The sequence below is a fragment of the Staurois parvus genome, unplaced genomic scaffold, assembly GCF_062004578.1.
Source record: "Staurois parvus isolate SC_StPar_1 unplaced genomic scaffold, SC_StPar_1.0 ptg000132l, whole genome shotgun sequence".
In the NCBI taxonomy this organism is placed as follows: domain Eukaryota; kingdom Metazoa; phylum Chordata; class Amphibia; order Anura; family Ranidae; genus Staurois; species Staurois parvus.
The window spans coordinates 6,816,058-6,839,508 of NW_028317928.1; the positions used below are offsets into that span (position 1 = coordinate 6,816,058).

General features: G+C 46.4%; 1 protein-coding gene and 1 pseudogene across 1 annotated transcript in view; both read left to right on the forward strand.

Annotated features, from left to right (window-relative positions):
• Nucleotides 1-146: 146 nt before the first annotated feature.
• Nucleotides 147-1,646, forward strand: LOC149466250 (uncharacterized; annotated as a pseudogene).
• Nucleotides 1,647-4,043: 2,397 nt separating this feature from the next.
• Nucleotides 4,044-23,451, forward strand: part of LOC149466251 (uncharacterized) — a 79,143-nt gene continuing 59,735 nt past the window's right edge. Inside the window, exons 1-11 of the mRNA XM_089672720.1 lie at nt 4,044-4,423; nt 7,482-7,612; nt 7,803-7,973; nt 8,060-8,183; nt 8,293-8,390; nt 8,476-8,584; nt 21,764-21,894; nt 22,413-22,583; nt 22,670-22,793; nt 22,903-22,997; nt 23,083-23,188. Of these exons, the coding sequence (XP_089528846.1) occupies nt 4,204-4,423; nt 7,482-7,612; nt 7,803-7,973; nt 8,060-8,183; nt 8,293-8,390; nt 8,476-8,584; nt 21,764-21,894; nt 22,413-22,583; nt 22,670-22,793; nt 22,903-22,997; nt 23,083-23,188 (1,480 nt within the window). The 5' untranslated portion in view covers nt 4,044-4,203. The remainder of the gene's footprint in view (nt 4,424-7,481; nt 7,613-7,802; nt 7,974-8,059; nt 8,184-8,292; nt 8,391-8,475; nt 8,585-21,763; nt 21,895-22,412; nt 22,584-22,669; nt 22,794-22,902; nt 22,998-23,082; nt 23,189-23,451) is intronic.

Consider the following 23,451-nt stretch of genomic DNA (forward strand, 5'->3'; position numbering starts at 1 on the left):
TGGATTTGGTCAAGCTGTGTCGATTGGCCAGGGAGGAATATTATTGATCGTTTTGCATTTATCAGCAGCACTGAGAAACTATGTTCATGATTGTATTTCAATCTATCAGATTATGAGACCACATGGTGTAAACAGATATGCGGTTGCTAACCTACCATCGGAGGATGAGATCCTATCTTACCTATCAACTGATCCACTTTTCTGTGTGTGGCATATCGATCAAAGGATTTGTTGACTATTGATCAATTAATCCATTCGGAGAAGATCAAATGGGAAAGAAATCAAACACTTATCAGAGCATGTGTCACCACTATTAGACCTGCCAAAACTATGTAACATGAAGACCTACCTAAACGATCCATTCACTTTGTATCCAATCAGGCAGGCCTTGCTTATTGAAAAGGAACCCCTAGCAACCTCTGGAGGAACCCTAGGGTTTCATGGAACCCTGGTTGAAAAACCCTGCCTTAGAGATTACAGAGCCACGTACTCTGGGTGCGAGGGTCACATCACAAGGCCTGGTGGGCCAGATTTGGTCCATGGGCCTTGTGTTTGAAATTTTTGCCTTAGAGAGTACACATCTCTCCAGGGAGTGCCATGCCAAGATGGAACCTTGAGCTCTATATTAACTCTTCCTATTCTCCTGCAGATGGATGTCACAAAGGGGTTAAAATATTTCCCTGTTCTGGGTGCAGCCAATGTTTTACAGAGAGAGCAGAGCTCACCTCACACCAGAGAAGTGACACAATGCAGAAGATGTACCTTTGTCCCGAATGTGGAAGATGTTTCAATAAGAGAGAAAAAACTGATGGTGCACAAAATGAGTCATACAAAAGAGGAGAAGTCCTCTGTCCACTGTCCTGCTCCAAGTGTGGCCTGTGCTTCAGAAAACAGTCCTATCTTCTCAGCCATCTGAAAATTCACACGGGGGACACGTTATCTTGTGCAGAATGTGGTGACATATTTTTTGGGCAATCCTACCTTCTTCGACATCAGATGGCGCACATCTGTTTGGAGTGCAGGAGAAGTTTTCCCATGGAGTCCAATCTCATTAAACATAAACTAGTTCACTCTGAGTAGAAGTCGTACACTTTCCACAGGTGGGAAAATGCTTTGGAGAGAGGCGTAGCCTGTTGGTCCACCTGCATCAACATGGGAAGCATTTTTCCTGTCTGGTGTGCTGAAAATGCTTTGTATCCAACTTTTCTCTCCTCCAACATCAGCGGATTCACACAGGGGAGCGGCCGTTTACGTGTTCCGAATGCAGCAGGAGCTTTGCGGACAAATTGTGCCTCAGATCGCACTGGAAGACTCATCTGGAGATGGAGTTCAAGCAGTATGCCTGCTCTGAATGCGAGCAGGTTCCACATGGCTGAGACGCCCCACACATGCTCAGCCTGTGGGAGATGTTTTGTGAACAAGAAAGGCACCAGAGCAACCTTGGCAATGAGACGGTATTTGAATGCGGAAAGTCTTTCCCATGGATGGGCTTCCTCGTGTACCACGAGAGCAAACACAACGACTGGAATCCAACAGCATGATGGGACGGAGGAAGATGGGAAGGATGCCAATGTGGTTTTGAGTGTTTTACATGAACTCTGTGAGTGGCTTCATTAAACTGTAAATAAATTACATTTTTTAAGACAGCAGATGTTTTTGTGATCTATCTACTTTACATGTAGCACCCTCCTAGTTAGAGTAGGCTGCTAGGTGAAATTTAGTTTTAGCTCCACTGTAATTAGTAGAGCAGGGGTTGGTACACTGGGACTGCTCAGGGTTTCACAGGCTGCTGCTCTGCTACTTCCCCTTGTCTTTCAGAGAGTTCTGGAACATAGTGGGATAGAGAGCAGAGGCTGCAGCCTGATACTTTATGGGACTTCCCTGGGGAGGTGTGCCCAGAAGGCAGGGAAGAGGCCATAAATAGTCTGTACGTCAAGCAGCAGTGGCAGCTTGCAGTATGTGGGTGTAGGGCATTGTTCTTAAGTCCAGTGTGCAGGATTGGATCCCCTATTGCGGAGCCTTGGCCTTCTGGGCAGAAGCCAGGAAGGAAGCCAGCCTAAAGACACAGAGGTCCCAGCTAGGCTTAGCTGGGTGGCCTATTTGCATAGCAACCCAAGAATCCAGAGTGTCAGGAGAGAGCTCACGGGACAGAGCTGGTGGGAAGCTTTGGGAAAGAGGTGTCCAACAGGTGGTGAGAGTCTACATCTCCATCACTAGAGAGATCCTGGAGGGATATCAACAGTGAGTACAAGACACCAGTGCTGCAAGGGTGACGGTGAGGTCATTGAGACTGCGATTGAAGTACAGATCATTGACATCTGGACATTCTATGGGACTCTGCTGGGAGAGTGCAGCACTGTGACTTCACACCATATGACCTGGAACAGTGTAAGGAAAAGTGTTCTTGGACTTTGGTTTTACACCACGTGATTCTGGTAAAGCATGAGTTTTCCTGGAGTGCAGTTTTGTTCCACATGACTTGGAATGGCATGAGGAGAAGTGTTCCTGAAAAGGAACATGATACGTTACTGGTGCGAGACCTGTGGTCCTTTGGCTATTCGTGCTGTATGGGTCTGAGTGTCGATATAAATGAAGCCTGACACTGGTTACCCAAAGGGGTGAGTACTGGAGACTGATGAAATTGGAGACCAGGGCTTCTACTGCCAGAGCCTGCCTATTTTTACGTACAGTTGGCAACCCTGTTCAGGACAAAGCCCAAATCAGCAGGACACCATGATTTTGTTAAAAGCCTAGGACAGGTCCATGGAACCAAGGACTTTTGAGAGGTATACTCAGCTGCCAGGAACACTTTTATCCCAAAATCGGACAGTCCCTCGAAACCAGTGATGTCTGGTCACCCTATGCTAAAATGTATTTGGTCCTGCCAATCCTGAGCCCAGGTATCCACATAGAGAAACTTATTGGTCTGTGGATACCCTTACTGCTCATTAAGCCACAACCACCACTAGTAATAGCCCTTCTGCCTGTGAGATGAGGAAGTGTCCTCAGGAAAGGAGACGTGTTGGCCATTTTTGACTTTAGAGAGGCATACTCAGCTGCCAGGAATGCTTTTATCCCAAAAACGGGGACAGTTCCTCGAAACCAGGGATGTCTGGTCACCCGATGCTAAAATGTATTTGGTCCTGCCAATCCTGAGCCCAGGTAACCACATAGAGAAATGTATTGGTCTGTGGATACCCTTACTTTTCATTGAGCCACAACCACCACTAGTAATAGCCCTTCTGCCTGTGAGATGAGGAAGTGTCCTCAGGAAAGGAGACGTGTTGGTTATTTTTGACTTATGAGAGGTATACTCAGCTGCCAGGAACGGTTTTATCCCAAAAACGGGGACAGTCCCTCGAAACCAGGGATGTCTGGTCACCCTATGCTAAAATGTATTTGGTCCTGCCAATCCTGAGCCCAGGTAACCACATAGAGAAATGTATTGGTCTGTGGATACACTTACTGCTCATTGAGCTACAACCAATACTAGTAATAGCCCTTCTGCCTGTGAGATGAGAAAGTGTCCTCAGTACAGGAGAGGTGTCGGACATTTTTTTGTAGTCCACATATTTATTTTAGTTTGTATGAAAAACTAGAATGATTTCCAAGCTCAACCAGTGTGGATAATTGATCATGATGAATTAAATCTTATTGTTTTAAAAAATAATGAAACTCTAGCAGATATTAACAATAATAATATGCTATTTAAATGTCCTCAGTGTAGGAGGAGCAGTTGCCATTTTGTTGAAGTCTCAGTGTGTAATTTCTCTTTACCAGCTTTATTTTTCTTGAACAAAACAGTCTTGTCTAACAATAGCAATGCAGCCACTCCCTATCTTTTCTGTACAAGTCTGATTTTGGAGCTGTATGTTATAAAAGTACTCTTGCAGTGTGAGTGTGGCAGCCATTTTCTTGTAGTCCACATGAGAGACGTCTCCAGTTGTCACATATCTCCTCTATATGTTCTTGTGTGATAATTGGAGGCACACTGTGGAGGTAATATGAGGTCTTTCCTAATAAATGTTAGTTATGAACTGTGCAGAGGAGACGGGTGAGCATGTGATGTGTGGTGGGGTGTTGTATGATTGTGAGTGGGGGTTTTTAAAGGATGCAGCAGTAATATGCCTAACACATGGTGGTTTGCCGAAAAAAAACAAGTCACTTTAATTTCAATGCATAGATTATCTGAGACAGTTCCGTATGGGCTGTGCTTTGCTTTCTGAACTGCTGGGACTTGTGGTTCCATATTGTCCTGCGGCTTCCTGGATACTGGACCTCTGCTCTCCTCTTTGCTCTTCCCGCAACTGCTCTCTGTGTGGTCCGGAAACGCAACCCTCTGAGGAACCGTGTGCCTATGAAGGACCTCTGCCTGTTGGACCTCCTTTACCCTGCCAGTTGCCTGAACTTCCACTGCTGGTTGGTGAGTCATTAACCTCTACTATACCAGAGGGCTGCCCACCCTTGCCAGGCTGTACCGAGGACTTAACACCTACTGTACCAGAGTGTTGTCCATCTTTGCTGTGTGCTTTGCGCTGTGTACTGGACATAATCATAATCTCTGCCGTGTCAAGTTCTGCTCTGCCCGGATCCCTGCCCCGTGTGCTAAGGACTTAACCCAGGCTGTGCTAAACTCCATTCTGCCACAGAATCTTGCCCTGTGTGCCAAATTCAACTCTTGCTGCGCTCTCTGGTCGTCCAGTGGATTGCTTCCCCTTTTGCTTTCTCAAATTGTCGTCCTGAGGATCATTCAACCCTACTGTGCCTTTTGTTTGCCCTGTGGACAATTTCTCCCTTTTTGTCCCATATTGCCATCATGAGGATCATTCAACCGTTACTGTGCCTTTTGCTTGACCTGTGGAGTTCTTCCCCTTTTGCTGTCCCATCTTGCTGTCCTGAGGATCATTCAACCCTTTATGTGCCTTCTGGTTGCCCTGTGGACAATTTCCTTTTTTTTGCTGGACCATATTGCCATCCTGAGGATCATTCAACCTTTACTGTGCCTTCTGGTTGCCCTGTGAACTATTTCTCCCTTTGCTGGCCCATATTGCCATCCTGAGGATCATTCAACCGTTACTGTGCCTTTTGGTTGCCCTGTGGATAATTTCTCCTTTGCTGTCCTATCTTGCTGTCCTGAGGATCATTCAACCCTTTCTGTGCCTTCTGTTTGCCCTGTGGACAATTTCCCTTTTTTGCTGGACCATATTGCCATCCTGAGGATTATTCAACCCTTACTGTGCCTTCTGGTTGCCCTGTGGACAATTTCCGCTTTTTTCAGTACCATATTGCCATCCTGAGGATCATTAAACCCTTACTGTGCCTTCTGGTTGCCCTGTGGGCTATTTCTTCCTAATGCTGTCTGATATTGCCTTCCAGAAGAACATTCTACCTTTACTGTGCCTTCTGGTTGCCCTGTGGACTATTTCCCCTTATTGCTGTCTCGAGCATAGTTCAACCCTTGCTGTGCCCTCTGGCCGCTCAGTGGACTGTTTCCCCATTACTGTGCACTATTGCCGGTCCATAGACTCTTTATTAGTACTGTGATACATTGTTGCTCTAGACTAGTTCTCTATGTTGTGTCCTACTACCATCCTTCCTGTATACTAGAGTTCTCCAAAAAATGCTCACATGTCGGGTTTCGCGTGATTCGCCTCCGTGTGCTCTCTTTCTCTCTGCACACTTAGTTCATTGCTCCTCCAAAGGACTTTCAAGTTACAAACAGACATATCCCTTGCATGAAATGGGCCATCAAAAGACTATTTTTTTTTCATGAGTCAACATTTTGTCCCACAAGGCTTTATTGCAGAAGGCAGCCTAGTTGGCTAGGATTCCGTGAAAATCTAGGGTTCCTCCAGAGGTTGCTAGGGGTTTCTTGAGCTGTTGCTGATTTGTGGGGAGGTGCAGTGTGGTGCAGGCAGTGAACACACAGTCCGGTTGTTGCAAAACTTAAGTGAAATGCCAATGTTACAAACACTATAGCAGGACAGTGCCTCCTAGGGAAATAATTCACAGTTTAATGTAGTCACAGGTGTGGCTGAGGAGAAATGCCAACAGAATCTGTTTATATGGTAAAGTGCAGCCTGGCCGGTTTGGACCCCAGAGTGGAGACAGGTGAGCAAGTCCCTAGCCTTTCCCTCCTCATCAGGAACCTTTCTCTACCGCTAGTTGCTGTCCCTGGCAAGTGGGGTCTCTCTCCATATACTACCTACTTGCACCAAGCGTTTCAAACCCCAAGGGAAAGGGCTTAAATAGGATTTGCTGACCCAAGATGGCCACCGAGGGTCACATGGCCGCAGCGTAGCCAATCGTAACACTGCTCCATTTGACCCGGAAAACCATAGAGAGACCAAGTTTCTATTGGACTTCCTCCCCAGCTGTGGTGCGCCACCTACATTGGAGAAAAGACTGCACCTGCCTACAGATTGACCTTCCATCTGATGTGCCTGCATAGATCCAAGTCCAAAACCACCGACTCAAGTCAGGCTTTACAGCAATCATCTTTTTAGCTATATGTAAGGGGGGCATTCTTCCCTCTGACCACCAATGTGAGGAGCATTATTCCCACTGACCAGCAATGTAAGGAACTTTCTTCCTGTCAACCACCAACGTAAGAGGCATTATTTCCACTGATTACCAATGTAAAGGCCATTTTTCCCACTGACCACCAATGTAAGGGACTTTCTTCCCACTGACCACCAATGTAAGGGACATTCTTCCCACTGACCACCAATATAAGGGACATTCTTCCCAATGACCACCAATATAAGGAACATTCTTCCCACTGAATACCAATGTAAGGGACATTCTTCTCACTGACCCCCAATGTAAGGGACTTTCTTCTCACTGACCCCCAATGTAAGGGACATTCTTCCCACTGATCACCAATGTAAGGAACATTTTTCTCACTGACCCCCAATGTAAGGGACATTCTTCCCACTGACCACCAATGTAAGGGACATTCTTCCCACTGACCACCAATGTAAGGGACATTCTTCCCACTGATTACCAATGTAAGGGGCATTCTTCCCGCTGATTAGCAATGTAGGGGGCATTCTTCCCACCAATCACCAATGTAGGGGGCATTCTTATCATCGACCATCCAGGCATTCTTCCCATCCAGTCACCAGTGTAAGGGATATTCTTTCCACTAACCCCCAATGATATGTTTTAGTCACACACATTATGTCTAAGGTTCCCCCAGGGTAATAGGTTGAGAAAGACTGCATTATTATATCATCATATCTCGCCATCTCCCATTCTCCTAAATAGACACCTTATTGGAACTTACCTATTACCAGGCTAATGCTTAGGATAGTTTACCAAAGTACCGCAAAATCAGTTTACGGGTGCCCACAGCAAACGCAGCAGTTATGTCTTTAGGGAACTGAAGACTCCATTTTTTAGACTGCGACAGAAGAGAAAACGAGTCTTATCATATCAGTGAAGAATAACTGAACGGTGCCATTTTTTCCTTGCTGCAGAACAGAGTACCTCCCCTGAGCAACAGAGTCCATTACTGGTCCAATCCCTGAGGATGGAGAAGGAACGGAGTCTCATGACCGAGAGGATATTAAACCTCACCCTGGAGATCATCTACCTGCTGACTGGAGAGGTGAGGAGGATTCTGGGAGGTCACGTGACATCACATTCACCTCGATTAGATTTTTTGTGAATAGTGGACTGGAGAGAGAAAATCTTCTTACATACATACACTCTTGTTAAAATATTGAAAAAGTATAATACTGTCAATTCCTACTGGAATAAATTTTTTGTGTAATAACTGATGATCTTTCAATACACAGGACTACATCATAATAAAGAAGACATCTGGTCATTATTTGACACCCAACAGTAGTCCTTGCGCGTCAACAGGATGGAACAGAAACTGCAGCCCCATCATGGAGCGTGAGCGAAAAAACAAGAAGAAGATCCTAGAAGTCACCCAGAAGATCATAGAGCTGCTGACGAGAGAGGTGAGCGGTACTGGGAATTCTGAGACATTCTCCAGAAACAGACAAGGGATGTGTCTGGATGGTGACTGTATCATTGTGTGTGTCAGGTTCCTATAAGGTGTCAGGATGTCACTGTCTATTTCTCCATGGAGGAGTGGGAGTATATAGAAGGACACAAGGATCTCTACGAGGACGTCATGATGGAGAACTGGCCGCCCCTCACATCACCAGGTAAGAGGAGACTTTCATTTCTTGTATTGAGGATCCACCTAGACACACACATCCTCTGATAGAAAGACATAGAAACAATGTATTCAGTCAGTGTGTGTGTTCCCTGCAGATGGCTCCAGTAATGGGAACCCACCAGAGAGATGTCCCCGTCCTCTGTGTTCCTGGGACTCCATACAGGAACATCAGGAGATCCCTCAGGAGGATCAGGTAGGTGTCTTACAAATTACTTATTACACAGAGCATCATTGGGTCTCGGTCAACAAATATAATTGTATTGTTTGGTGTTTTTAAGAGTGTAAACCTAATTGACATAAAAGTTGAAGTGAAAGAAGAAGAAGGCCCCTATGTGATGGGTGATGATCCATGTAAAGAGGAAGAAATCCCTCCGGATATCAGCCCAGGTGAGTAGTAAACACTAATTCCAGAGAGGAGTCCAGGATCTTCCTTATACAGTCACTACAACTGCCCAATTTTGAATTGTGTCGCTATGGCGCCTTTTTTAAAACATCAGGTTGGATTTGAAAGGTGTGTTTACACTTGCATTGCCCTCTGAAAATCAATCTGTGGCAGTTGACAGGTAGTTGGGAGTCAATATGTTGCCTCCTGGATGCCTTTTTTAACACTTGAAAGCCCACAGCACTACCTGGCAATGGCATGCATTGCATGTGACTGCAACACCAATTCACTTAATCCAATTCACTTGGATGGGTTGCATTTGGAAGCATGTGTACCATCTGCTTTGGCCTCTATGTTAGCATAGGGTGGCAGGGTTCAGGGGTGCCCTACGCACAGAGTGCAGGTTTCAGGCGTGCCCTATGCACAGAGTGCGGGGTTCAGGCGTGCCCTATGCACAGAGTGCGGGGTTCAGGCGTGCCCTATGCACAGAGTGCAGGGTTCAGGCGTGCGCTACGCACAGAGTGCAGGGTTCAGGCGTGCGCTACGCACAGAGTTCTGGGGTGGGTTATGTATAGAGTTCAGGGTTCAGGGGTGTGCTATGTACAGAGTGTGGACTTCAGGAGTGCATTATATACAGAGTGAAGGGTTCAGGCGTAGCCTATGCACAGAATGCAGGGTTCAGGCGTGCGCTACGCACAGAGTGCAGGGTTCAGGCGTGCGTTACGCACAGAGTGCAGGGTTCAGGGGTACAGTATGCACAGAGTTCTGGGGTGGGTTATGTATAGAGTCCAGGGTTCAGGGGTGCACTATGTACAGAGTGTGGAATTCAGTAGTGCATTATATACAAAGTGCAGTGTTCAGGTGTGCCCTATGCACAGAGTGTAGAGTTCAGGAGTGGGTTATGCACAGGGTACAGGGTTCAGGAGTGCGTTACAGGAAGAGTTTAGGGGTGCGCTATGTATGGAGTGCAAGGTTTAGGGGTGTGCTATGTACAGAGTGCAACTCACTTCTGTCTCTCCTACCTTGCCCTGGCTCTAGTACATCTGTGTGTAGGCGGCTCTACCTCGCCTCGAAGGAAGATCATTCTCTCTCTTTCTCAGATTCAAGAGATCTGTCCCTGCCATGAGTGTGTGTAGGGATCTGTTAGTTCTGGGTGCCACTGAGAGCAAATCTGTCCCTTGTAAACACAGGAGGTGACAGTGGGAAGAGGGAGCAGAAGGTGAGAACCAGAAGTGGCAGAACTCCATTCTGGCTGCAAAACTGGGTGCAAGGGTCACATCACAAGGCCTGGTGAGCCAGATTCGGCCCTTGTGTTTGACATTTTTGCCTTCGAGAGTACAGATCTCTCCAGGGAGTGCTATGCTGACATGGAACCCTGCGCTCTATATTTAACTCTTCCTATTCTTCCCCCTTTCTTATTTCCTGCGATGGATGTCACAAAGGGGTCAAAATATTTCCCTGTTCCGAGTGCAGCCAATGTTTTAACGAGAGAGCAGAGCTCCTCTCACATCGGAGAAGTCACACAATGCAGAAGATGTACCCTTGTCCCGAATGCGGAAGATGTTTCAACGAGAGAGCAAAGCTGATGGTGCACAAAATGAGTCACACAAAAGAGGAGAAGCCACTGTCCTGCTCCCAGTGTGGCCTGTGTTTCAGCGACCAGTCCTATCTTCTCAGCCATCTGAAAATTCACACGGGGGACACGTTATCTTGTGCAGAATGTGGTGACATATTTACAGAGGAATCCTACCTTATTCGACATCAGAGGGCGCACACCGGGAAGAAAGTCTTTTCCTGTTCGGAATGCGGGAGGAGTTTTCCCATGGAGTCCAATCTCCTTAAACATAAACTAGTTCACTCTGGGGAGAAGCCGTACACTTGCCACACGTGTGGGAAATGCTTTGGAGAGAAGCGTAGCCTGTCGGTCCACCTGCGTCAACATGAGAAGCGTTTTTCCTGTTCTGTGTGCAGGAAATGCTTTGTATCCAATTATTCCCTGCACCAACATCAGCGGATTCACACAGGGGAGCGGCCGTTCGCATGTTCCGAATGCGGCAAGAGCTTTGCGGACAAATCGTGCCTCAGGTCGCACTGGAAGACTCATCCGGAGATGGAGTTCAAGCCATATGCCTGCTCTGAATGCGAGCAGTGTTTCAGTCGCAAGGTGGACCTCTTTAGCCACCAAAGGTTCCACATGGCTGAGACACCCCACACATGCTCGGCTTGTGGGAGATATTTTGTGAACAAGAAAGCCTTACAGAGGCACCAGAGCAACCTAGGCAATGAGACGGTGTTTGAATGTTCTGAGTGCGGAAAGTCTTTTCCATGGAGGGGCTGCCTTATTTACCACAAAAGCGACCACAATGACTGGAAGCCAACAGCATGATAGGATGGAGGAAGATGGGAGAGATGCCAATGTGGTTTTGTGAGTTTTAAATTAACTCCGTGGTTTGTTATGTTAAACTGTAAATAAATTAAATTTTTTGAAAGTGCAGATGTTTTTGTGATTGATCTATCTACCTACATTACATAATGGTATACTTTAGTTATTTGGGCTAGGGGTCAGGCTCCCAGATAAGTGGTTTCCGTTAGTTTTGACCCTTCTTGAAAGCCTTACGAATGAAACCATTTAAGAGCATTTGCATAGACTTGCCCTGGCTATACTAAGGGAAGAACATCATGAGAGAATAAAAAAGCTACAGTTTCTGATCTTCTTTTGAAAGTGCCAAATATCTGGTTCTCATATTGATCCTCTGGTTTCAATACTGTCTGGGTCACAGACCTAGAAGAAGCAAGTGGCCAACAGAGCTGGGGTGAAGTTGAAACTCTCAATCTACGTACTTGTTCAGTATCTCAGAGAGTTTTGAAGGCAAAGGGATAGCATGATAACCGAGAAGCAGGGGTGGACTCACCACTCGAGCACTCGGGCACTGCCCGAGGGCCCGGGGTCAGTAGGGGGCCCCATGAAATGCCCCTGGTACCTTTTTATAGGCATTTTTAGATGTGCTTTGAGTGTGGACAAGGACACAGGGGCCCCATGATCCCCTATTGCCTGGGGTTCCATGAGTTGCCAGTCCGCCCCTGCTGAAAAGTTAGCTTTTTCCAGAAGATCAGCAACATCAGATCCTGTACTGTTCTCAAGGATGGCATTGCAGAAGTTGTGGAATGGTATGTGTTCAGCCCCAGTGAAAGTAAAATTTATATAGAGTGTAGTAACATGAACCACAGACTGGGCTGGCAGTTTTATCCCAGGTTCTATATCCCATAGGTACACAGTAGCCAGAATTCCACAGTCATTGTAGTTTAATGTTGATCGAACTTGGGTAGGGTGCAGGGTAAGCCTTGAGATACTCCAAAATAATGTATAATAGAGGACACTATCTGGCTTTGACTGACTCTTCAGGGTGAAACCCCTCTTGAGACTGCTGGTAGGTGAACTACAGCTCATTGGACCCCAATACATGAGCAAACCTGAGCCAGCAAATCTGAAGCGGTCTTTTCAAGGGTTAACAAGGACAGTTTCTAGGATCTCGTCAGGCTTGTACTCACTGTGCCCAGTGAACTTGAATGCTTTCCTGCAGTACCAGCCAGCTTCTGTATTGTGAGTCTCCCGGCCTGGTCCTCTGTAGACTTCCTCCAAACTGCTCCCATAAACTTTAGACATGGGTCCATCAGCTCTTCCTGAGCTGGGACCTCACTGGCCTCCTGAAAACGTCAGCTAAATTTCCCACAGGGCCAAAGCCCTCAGTCAGGGTCTTCTCCCACAGGACAAGGATCCTGCTGTCCCAGGCTCCAGCCTAATTATACACACCTCAGCCCCATACTGGTCACACTTTCTTCCAGGGATTGGCTGAGGCTGTATGAATATGCAGATTAAGGGTCTGCCTCTTCCTACCCACTAAATTGTGGAACTCACCAGAAATCAGGGGGAAGAAGTCAAGCCTGCAACCAGCAGAACTCAGAAAAGCCAAAAGCAATCAAATTTCTCTGACTACAGAGGAGCCAAAAACTAAATTTGCCTCAATACTACTTGCAACCTAACTAGGAGGGTGCTACACGTACAATGACTTTCTATGTATACCAGTCTAGTTTAGTTCCTAAACCCTTCCTCCAATTTGGATGTACATATCCTCAAATTACACCTGAGAGTGTGCACTTTCAGTCAATATCCATTATATAACTATAGCTTGAATATGTTTTGGTAAATACATGAAAAAACTAAAATTGTGCCTGTGTCCAAATATATATGGACCTAACTGTATAAAACAGTACTTTACATAATACAGATCATTATTATTATTATTATTATACAGTATTTATAAAGCGCCAATAGTTCGCTCAGCGCTGTACATTACAGAGGGGAACAGAACATGTGACAGAACAATACCAATACAATGCAAAACATGAGGGGATCGAGGGCCCTGCTCTTTCGAGCTTACAATCTAGGAGGGAGGGGATGGTGGCACAGGAGGAGATAGCTGTGGGGGATGGAGTGGTAGGAAGAGTGGAGGAGGTCGGCAAGTTAGCAGGGGGCGGGGTAGGCTTCCCTGAAGAGATGGGTTTTCAGGGTGCGCCTAAAGGAGAGGAGAGTAGGTGATAATCTGATGGGTTGGGGCAGGGAGTTCCAGAGGATGGGTGACACCCTGGAGAAGTCCTGGAGGCTGGCATGGGAGGAGGAGACCAGGGAACTAGAGAGAAGGAGGTCTTGTGAGGAGCGGAGTGTGCGTGCTGGGTGGTACTTGGATATTAGGTCAGTGATGTAGTTCGGGGCAGTATGGTGGACAGCTTTGTACGTCAGCGTTAGGATTTTGAATTTGATCCATTGCGCAATCGGAAGCCAGTGGAGGGATTGGCAGAGGGGGGTGGCGGAAACGGAGCGGTTGGAAAGGTGAATGAGTCTGGCAGCCGTATTCAGGATGGACTGAAGCGGGGATAGCCAGCGGCGAGGCAGGCCAGTGAGGAGGGAGTTGCAGTAGTCGAGTCGTGATATGATGAGGGAGTGGATGAGCTGTTTAGTGGTTTCTGGAGTTAGGAACGTGCGGATTTTGGCGATGTTGCAGAGGTGGAGTCTGCACGAGTTTGTTAAAGAGTGGACTTGGGGTTGGAAGGATAGGTTGGAGTCCAAAATGACACCAAGTACTCTGGCCTGCGGGGCGGGTTTGATGGTGGCGTTGTTGGACATGATGGAGAAGTCAAAGGGGGGTGGTGTCCGGGCTGGAAGGAAGACAAGAAACTCGGTTTTGGAGAGGTTCAGTTTAAGGAAGTGGAGCGACATCCAGTCTGATATGTCGCTCAACAGGTGTGTGATTCGGGCGGAGACCGAGGGGGTGAGATCATGTTGATTCTTGTCTTCCACAGGAGCTCACCACACTCACAGAATAGGGCCATTCTGGGGGGAGTCCAATTAAACTGCTTGCATGTTTTCTGACTGTGGAAGGAAGCCAGAGCACCTGCAGGAACTTTATTGAGACATGGTGACCACTGTAAAACGACATGTAGATATTGTCCCAGGTCAACCCAGAGCCGCAAAGCAGGGGTGCTAAACACTAAGCTTTCATACTGTGCTGATATTGAAAATAGTTGCACAATAGGTTGTATACAGTGTGTGGTAACCTGAAAGGAACATGATTCATCCATGGTGCCCATTGTGATCCTCTGGCCTGTCTGAACAGAGCGTGTCAATAGGAAAAGATTGCAGCACTATGCCACGTTAACTGGAGCAGTATGAGGAGAACTGTTCCTAGATTGTGGCTGTGTATCAAATGAACTGGAGCAGTAGCAGGAGAACTGTTCCTAGACTGTGGCTGTGTGCAAATGAACTGGAGCAGTAGGAGGAGAACTGTTCCTAGACTGTGGCTGTGTGCAAATGAACTGGAGCAGTAGGAGGAGAACTGTTCCTAGACTGTGGCTGTGTGCAAATGAGCTGGAGCAGTAGGAGGAGAACTGTTCCTAGACTGTGGCTGTGAGCAAATTAACTGGAGCATTAGGAGGAGAACTGTTCCTAGACTGTGGCTGTGTGCAAATGAACTGCAGCAGTAGGAGGAGAACTGTTCCTAGACTGTGGCTGTGTGCAAATGAGCTGGAGCAGTAGGAGGAGAACTGTTCCTAGACTGTGGCTGTGAGCAAATGAACTGGAGCAGTAGGAGGAGAACTGTTCCTAGACTGAGGCTGTGTGCAAATGAACCGGAGCAGTAGGAGGAGAACTGTTCCTAGACTGTGGCTGTGTGCAAATGAACCGGATCAGTAGGAGGAGAACTGTTCCTAGACTGTGGCTGTGTGCAAATGAACCGGAGCAGTAGGAGGAGAACTGTTCCTAGACTGTGGCTGTGTGCAAATGAACCGGAGCAGAAGGAGGAGAACTGTTCCTAGACTGTGGCTGTGTGCAAACGAACCGGAGCAGTTGGAGGAGAACTGTTCCTAGACTGTGGCTGTGTGCAAATGAACCGGAGCAGTAGGAGGAGAACTGTTCCTAGAGTGTGTGCAAATGAACCGGAGCAGTAGGAGGAGAACTGTTCCTAGACTGTGGCTGTGTGTCAAATGAACCGGAGCAGTATGAGGAGAACTGTTCCTAGACTGTGGCTGTGTGCAAATGAACCGGAGCAGTAGGAGGAGAACTGTTCCTAGACTGTGGCTGTGTGCAAATGAACTGGAGCAGTAGGAGGAGAACTGTTCCTAGACTGTGGTTGTGTGTCAAATTAACTGGAGCAGTAGGAGGAGAACTGTTTCTAGACTGTGGCTGTGTGCAAATGAACCGGAGCAGTATGAGGAGAACTGTTCCTAGACTGTGGCTGTGTGCAAATGAACCAGAGCAGTAGGAGGAGAACTGTTCCTAGACTGTGGCTGTGTGCAAATGAACCGGAGCAGTAGGAGGAGAACTGTTCCTAGACTGTAGCTGTGTGTCAAATGAACCGGAGCAGTATGGGGAGAAGTGTTCCTAGACTGTGGCTGTGTGCCAAATGAACTGGAACAGTAGGAGGAGAACTGTTCCTAGACTGTGGCTGTGTGCCAAATGAACTGGCACAATATGAGAAATTTTCCTGGAGTGCAGTTCTGTGCAGCATGACCTTGAACAGCACGAGAAGAAATGTTCCTGGACAGGAACATGATACATTAGTGGTGCAAACATTGTGGCCCTTTGGCCCACCTGATCAGTGGTGTGTGACAGTAGGAAGCGTGTTTCTGGATTGCAGGTCTGTTCCATGTGAACTAGAGCAATATGATAAGTGTTCCCAGATTGCAGCCCTGTGCCACATGAACTGAAACAGTATGAGGAATTGTCTTGAACTGGGACTGCCATAGGACCTAGAACAGTGTAAGGAAAAGTGTTCTTGGACTCTGGCTCTGTGCCATACAACCTGGAACAGTATGAGGAGAAGAGTTCCTGGACTGTGGCTCTTCGGGGCAAGACCTGGAATGGTTTGAGAAGCTTTCCTGGACTGTCTCTTTGCACAACCTTAATATAGCGTGAAAAGAAGTGTTCCTGGACTGTGGCTTTGTGCCACGTGAACTGAAACAGTATAAGACGTTTTTCTGGACTAAACTTCTGTGCCATGGGACCTGGGACAGTATGTGGAGAAGTGATCCTGTACTGTGGCTCTGCACCATGTGAACTAGAACAGTATAAGAAGTTTTCCTGAACAGAAGTTCTTTGCCACCGGACTTGGCGCAATATGAAGAGAAGTGTTCCTGGACTGCAGCTCTGCACAACGTGACCTGTAAAAGTATGGACTTGCTACTTGCCTCCTAGCAACAGAAGGATGCTAGGTGGCTTCCTTGAGAAGCTGCCTGCATCCTAGGAGCAGAGGATGGCATGCAACAATAGTTACCAGTGTCTTAGCAACAGAGAGCGCTAGGAGGCTTCCTTGGAAAGCTGCCTGTATCCTAGCAATGGAGGACAGCAGGCAGCAATATCCACCTGTGTCTTAGCAACAGAGGGTGCTAGGTGGTTTCCTTGAGAAGTCATCTGCCTCCAGCAACAGAGGAGGTTAGGCAGCATGCCTGGGAGGATATCTGCATCCTAGCAACAGGGGAAATCAGGAGCCAATAGTCACCTGTATCCTAGCAACAGAGGATGCTATGTGGCGTCCTTGAGAAGCTGCCTGCATCCTAGCAACAGAGGACACCAGGAGGCTCCCTTGAGAAGCCACCTGCGTCCTAGCAACAGGGCCATTTACGCTGTAACGCTGTACTCGTGGAAAGGTTGCTCAAATGTTAAGTGTGTACAGCACACAGAGCACATTTTATGCAGTTGCCATATTTTCATGCAGTCAGTGCAAATTCAGGGTTGTGCACCCGTTTCTGCATACCTGTCAATTTTGGTGTTACGGGTGAGTCCGTACAGCCATAGCATCTCCATTCACCTATATGGGCTACTGGCATGCAGCTCAGAACTACTCCAAAGAGATAAAAAAAGGTTCTTCACGCCGCAATGAGTGCCCATATGAATGAAACCTAACACTGGTCAAACCATGGGGGTGAGTACTGGAGACTGCTAGGGGAAATCAGAGACCGGGGCTTCTAGTGCCAGTGCCTGCCTATTTTTACATACAGTTGGCAGTCCTGTGCAGGACACAGCCCAAATCAGCAGGACACCAGGATTTTGTTAAAAGCCATTTACAGCCCTGTGGAACCAGGGACTGTTGACAGGAATGCTTGTAAACAGGTTGAAAACTGCTTAGTTAGATAGGTACCAGTCCAGACTAAGTTGGGTAGGGTTAAAAGTCTTGCTACCATTTTGCGGGCTTTTTGGAGTTTCGGCTGGCCCACCTGCGGTATAAATGAGGGGAAAGGCTGAAGCTCAGAGCTTGGAGGGTTTTTACTCTGGTTACCTACATGTTCTGATGAACACCGTCGCTGCTACTAACCTGCTTCTAAGAGGACCACTTCTACCAAGTATCCTGGGATGCCACCAGCCGTAGAGCATGCTACCAGCAAAAGGACTTTGCCATTATAAATGGACTCTCTTATGCTAAGAGGTATTCCTAATCCCTTTTTATAGACATGGTCGTGTCCAATGAAGAAACTTGTCCTTGAGCCTGGTCTGAAGGTATTCAAAGTGGAGCATAACAGAACTGGTGTATATAAAGAACCTGGTCCTGTTGAAGCACTAAAGGGGTATGAAATACATGGTACTACAGTGTTCAGCGAGCACATTAATGAAGAGCAAGGTTGTTAATAAGGGCCACCAAGTTCACATCGTAAATTCACAAGCAACTAGTCAAGGTGTGGTACCTTGGTTAGCAACAGGTGAATACACAAATCTTCTTTATTGCATAAAGGAGTCAAAATATTCCATGGCACACCTACGCCAACTCGTGCTTTAAGCCTAATACATTGGACAGGTAGTAGCAACCCACTTCTGTTTGGATTTGCAAGTAGTACCTTGGTTAGGTGGGGTATCCTCTAGTAGCAAGGGGCCACCACCCGGGCTCCCTACCTAGCTGCTAGCTGTCCTTCTCCCATGGCAACTGGGAGAAGATCGGCATTACAAAGGCCCTCGTCCTGGCCAATCGGTATAGAATGGGAAGAGTTAACATAGGACACACATGAGACCCGTGCTATGTGTCGGGCAAGGTTTCATTCTGTTACGCTAACCAGAGGTGACTAACTGGGGGGGGGGGGCACAGAGTGGCTAGGCCTTAATGCAACACAAGCACAGCACTGAAAGTGGAGCAAGGAGACAACTCTTTGGAAAAGAGAATCGGCTTCATACTACATGGTGTCTCTCATCTCGAAGTTGGGAAACTGCCTTAATGTTGGACTCTGCACATGGTTATTGATGAGTGTGCCTTGGGGCAAAGGTACCCCTTGTGCATGGGTGTGTAGGCCCTACCCACAACATGGCGTAGTCAGAGTATCAAGTTAGGACTTGTATTTCCCACCACCCTTCATACTCCTCTACCGGGGACACTGTTATTCCAAAATCGGGGACTGTCCCTTGAAACCAGGGACGCCTATGGTAAAATGTATTTGGTCCTGCCAATCCTGAGCCCAGGTAACCACGAAGAGAAGTACATTTGTCTGTGGATACAACAACAGCTTGTTGACCCACAACTCTCACTGGTGATTCTGCCTGTGGGATGAGGAAGTGTCTTCAGTACAGGAGAGATGTCGGCCATTTTTTTGTAGTCCAAATATTCACTTTAACTTGTATGAAAACTAGAAAGATTTCCAAGTTCAACCAGTGTGGACCTTGATTTTGAAAAAAAAAATATTCTTATTGTTATAAAAATAATTAAACTATAGCAGATATTAACAATAATTATATGCTACATTTAAATGTCTTCAGTGCAGGAGGGGCAGTTGCCATTTTGTTGTAGCCTCTAGGTGTTATTCCTCTTTACCAGCTTTTTATTTCTTGATTAAAACAGTCTTGTCTAACAAAAGCAATGCAGCCATTCCCTATCTTTTCTTTTGCAAGCTGATTTAAGAGCCGTATGTCATATAAGTGCTCTTGCGGTGTGAGTGTGGTGGCCATTTTCTTGTAGTCCACATGAGAGACATCTCCAGTTGTCACATATCTCCTCTGTGTGTTCTTCAGCAGTGTTATAAGTGGAGGCACACTGTGGAGGTAACATGCTGTCTTTCCTTTAATAGATGTTAGTTTGTGAAAGGTGCAGAGGAGACAGGTGAGCGTGTGATGTGTGGTGGGGCGTTGTATGAGTGTGAGTGGGATTTATAAAGGATGCCTAATACATGGTGGTTTGATGAAAAAAAAACAAGTCACTTTCATTTCAATGCATAGACTACATATAAGGTATACAGTATATCTATATATTCTGGCCTCCTGGTAGGGGCAGTTGGAATGAAAGCCATTGAACCTGTCCGTATATTTCTGGACTGTCAGAGGAGATGGGAGCACCAGGAGCAAGCCCAGGAGAAGACGGGAAGACTGTATTCCCTCCTTCAAGGCACAAACAGACATATCCCTTGATTGAAATGGGCCATCAAGAGCCTAATTTGTTTCATGAATCAGCATTTTATCCCAAAAGGCTTAATTGCGGCTTTTCAACCAAAGCTGTGTGAAAACCTGGGGTTCCTCCAGAGTTTACTAAGGTTTCCTTGAGCTGTGGCCGATTGACCTTTCATCTATTATTATCTACATATTGTCAGGTGACGTGAGTCAGACAATACACCAATCATCTTTTTGTTATCTGTAAGAGGGACATTCTTCCCCCTGACCACCAATGTAAGGAGCATTTTCTCACCGTCCACCAAAATAAGGGGCATTCTTACTATTGACCACCAATGTAAGGAGCATTCTTCCCATCGACCACCAGTGTAAGGAGCATTCTTCTCACTGACCACCAATGAAAGGAGCGTCTTTCCCACTGATTACCAATGTAGGGTGCATTCTTACCATTGACCACCAATGTAAGAGACACTCTTCCAATTGACTACCATTGTAAGGAACATTTTTCCCACCTTCCAACAAAGTAAGGTGTATTCTTACTATAGACCACCAATGAAAGGAGCATTATTCCCATCGACCACCAATGTAAAGGACATTCTTTCCATTGATCTCCATTGTAAGGAACACTCTTCCAGCCAACCACCATTGTAAGGAGCATTCTTCCCACTGACCAATGTTAGGGTGCTTTCTTACCATTGACCAGCAATGTATGGGGTACTCTTCCCACCAAAAACCATTGTAAGGGGCATTCTTCCCACTGAACACCAATGTAGGGTGCATTCTTACCATTGACCACCAATGCAAGAGATACTCTTCCAACTGACCACCATTGCAAGGAGCATTTTTTCCACTGACCACTAATGTAGGGTGCATTCTTCCCACCAACCACCAACATAGGGTGCATTCTTACCATTGACCACCAATGCAAGAAACACTCTTCCCACCGACCACCATTGAAAGGAGCATTCTTCCCACTAACCACCAATGTTGGGAGCATTCTTACCATTGACCACCAATGTAAGGGGCATTCTTCTCAGTGACCACCATTGATATGGTTTAAGCACAAGCATTATTCCAAAGGTTCCTCCAGGGTAGGTTGCTAAAGACTGAATTATTATCTCATCATCTCTCTCCCCTACTCCTGCTGTCCTCAATAGACACCTTATTGGAACGCCCACCTTTCACTAGTGTAGCGCTATTCCCTTAGGAGCTGTAGGAATACTGTCCAGGTCTTCCCCAAAAGCTTTACCCTGCAGCCAGGCACATAGGCTCCTTCACGTTTCTTCAATGACCAGTGTAGGGGTGTTGTTTTTATTTTTGGAGAACTTGGATAGGGATGAGGGAACTGGGTGGGACACTCCAAAAACAAGAACTATATGCAGTTGAGGACTTTAGGTATTCTTTCGGATAAGCTATGATAAAGTCCCTGCTTGAAACAAACAGGAGACTTCAGCTTTAAGGCAGCAGTCTTCGTAGCAAATTAAAGCAAAGTCCTTTTATGTAGGAGATTAAGTGGACAAAGCTCTTCGGAACTTCAGCCAGTGTCCCATATAGCTAGACCCACAGCTGACTTCCTAGCACCATAAGGGGTTTAGTAGCACACAGTCTCTAAGATCCTTTAGGGACGTCTGTACTCACAAGGCCCAAGAGCAGCGGGTTGCCTTCCTCCATGATACCAGACCAGATCTTCAGTAGACGGCCCCTCAGTCGGCTTTAGCAGAACCCGAGTCTCAGCATTCAGGCCCTCAGGTTGCCCTCCTGAGGCCTACAGCAGCAGATCCAGCAGCATTGCCTGGGAAGGCAGCATGCCTTTGTCAGGCTGGAACAATCCTGTACAGGAGAGATTCTGCGACCAGAAACTTCTCAAGCTTTCTAGATGCAGAGGGAGCTATCAGGCTGGCTGCAGCTGATCACACTGAACAGACCTGACTAGCAGAACACAGCAACATGGATTACAATGTGCTATATGCTTTTACCTGACAACAATTATAATCACATTGACAGAGTGACAACTAGAATTTACTGAGCACAATACATATTAAATCTTATCTATCTAAACCTCCCACCTATCTAGAAGGGTCCTACACCAGGCTAATGCCTAATGCCTTAAGATAGTTTACCAAAAATCCTCAGTTTATGAGTGTCCACAATTCCAGCAGTAATGTAATTAGGGAACTGAAGACTCCATTTTTTTAGATTGTGACAGAAGAGAAAATGAGTTTATTATATCAATGAAGAATTATTTAACAGTGCCATGTTTTCCTTGCTGAAGAACAGGGTCCCTCCCCTGAGCACCAGAGTCCATTCCTGGTCCAATCCCTGGAGATGGAGAAGGAGCGGAGTCACATGACCAAGAGAATATTAAACCTCACCCTGGAGATCATCTACCTGCTGACCGGAGAGGTGAGGAGGATTCTGGGAGGTCACATGACATCACTCCTATCTCTATTAATAAAACACAGACCTAACTGGAGAGGTGAGGAGGATTCTGGGAGGTCACATGACATCACTCTTATCTCTATTCATAAAACACAGACCTGACCGGAGAGGTGAGGAGGATTCTGGGAGGTCACATGACATCACTCTTATCTCTATTCATAAAACACAGACCTGTCCAGAGAGGTGAGGAGGATTCTGGGAGGTCACTTGACATCACTCTTATCTCTATTAATAAAACACAGACCTGACTGGAGAGGTGAGGAGGATTCTGGGAGGTCACATGACATCACTCTTATCTCTATTCATAAAACACAGACCTGTCCGGAGAGGTGAGGAGGATTCTGGGAGGTCACATAACATCATACTCCTCTCTATACATATATTATATACATACAGTCTTGCTAAAATGCTGAAAAAGTATAATACTGACATTAATTTAAATACATTTTTTGTGTAATAACTGATGATCTTTCAATAAACAGGACTACATCATAGTAAAGAAGACATCTGGTCATTATCTGACACCCAACAGCAGTCCTTGTGCGTCAACAGGATGGAACAGAAACTGCGGCCCCATCATGGAGCTTGAGAGAAAAAACGACAAGAAGATCCTAGAAGTCACCCAGAAGATCATTGAGCTGCTGACGGGAGAGGTGAGTGGTGCCGGGAATTCTGGGACATTATCCAGAAACAGACAAGGGATTTGTCTGGATAGTGACTGTATCATTGTGTGTGTCAGGTTCCTATAAGGTGTCAGGATGTCACTGTCTATTTCTCCATGGAGGAGTGGGAGTATATAGAAGGACACAAGGATCTCTACAAGGACGTCATGATGGAGAACCGGCCGCTCCTCACATCACCGGGTAAGAGGAGACTTTAATTTCTTGTATTGAGGATCCACCTAGATACACACATCCTCTGATAGAAAGACATTGAAACAATATATTCAGTCAGTGTGTGTGTTTCCTACAGATGGATCCAGTAATGGGAACCCACCAGAGAGATGTCCTCGTCCTCTGTATTTCCGGGACTCCACACAGGAACATCAGGAGATCCCTCAGGATCAGGTAGATGTCTCACAAATTACTTATTACACAGAGCATCATTGGGTCTCGGTCAACAAATGTAATTGTGTTGTTTGGTATTTTTAAGAGTGTAAATCGAATTGACATAAAAGTTGAAGTGAAAGAAGAAGAGCTGTATGTGATGGGTGATGATCCGTGTAAGGAGGAGGAGATTCCTCCAAAGATCAGCACAGGTGAGTAATAAACACTAAATCCAGAGAAGAGTCCCTGATCCTCCTTGTTCAGTCACTACAACAATCTCTTCTTCCCCCCCTCCTCTGTCAGTAGACAGTAATGGGGGGACAGTATGTGCACAGTGGTGGGGTCAGGAGCCATCAGCCTGTATTAGACATCAACTCCTCATTGCAGTCACAGTGCATGCTTCCTGCATAGTCAAAGTCCCAAGATAAAATGATTGTAGAATATAGTTTAGATTTTAATATAGAATAGAGTTTCA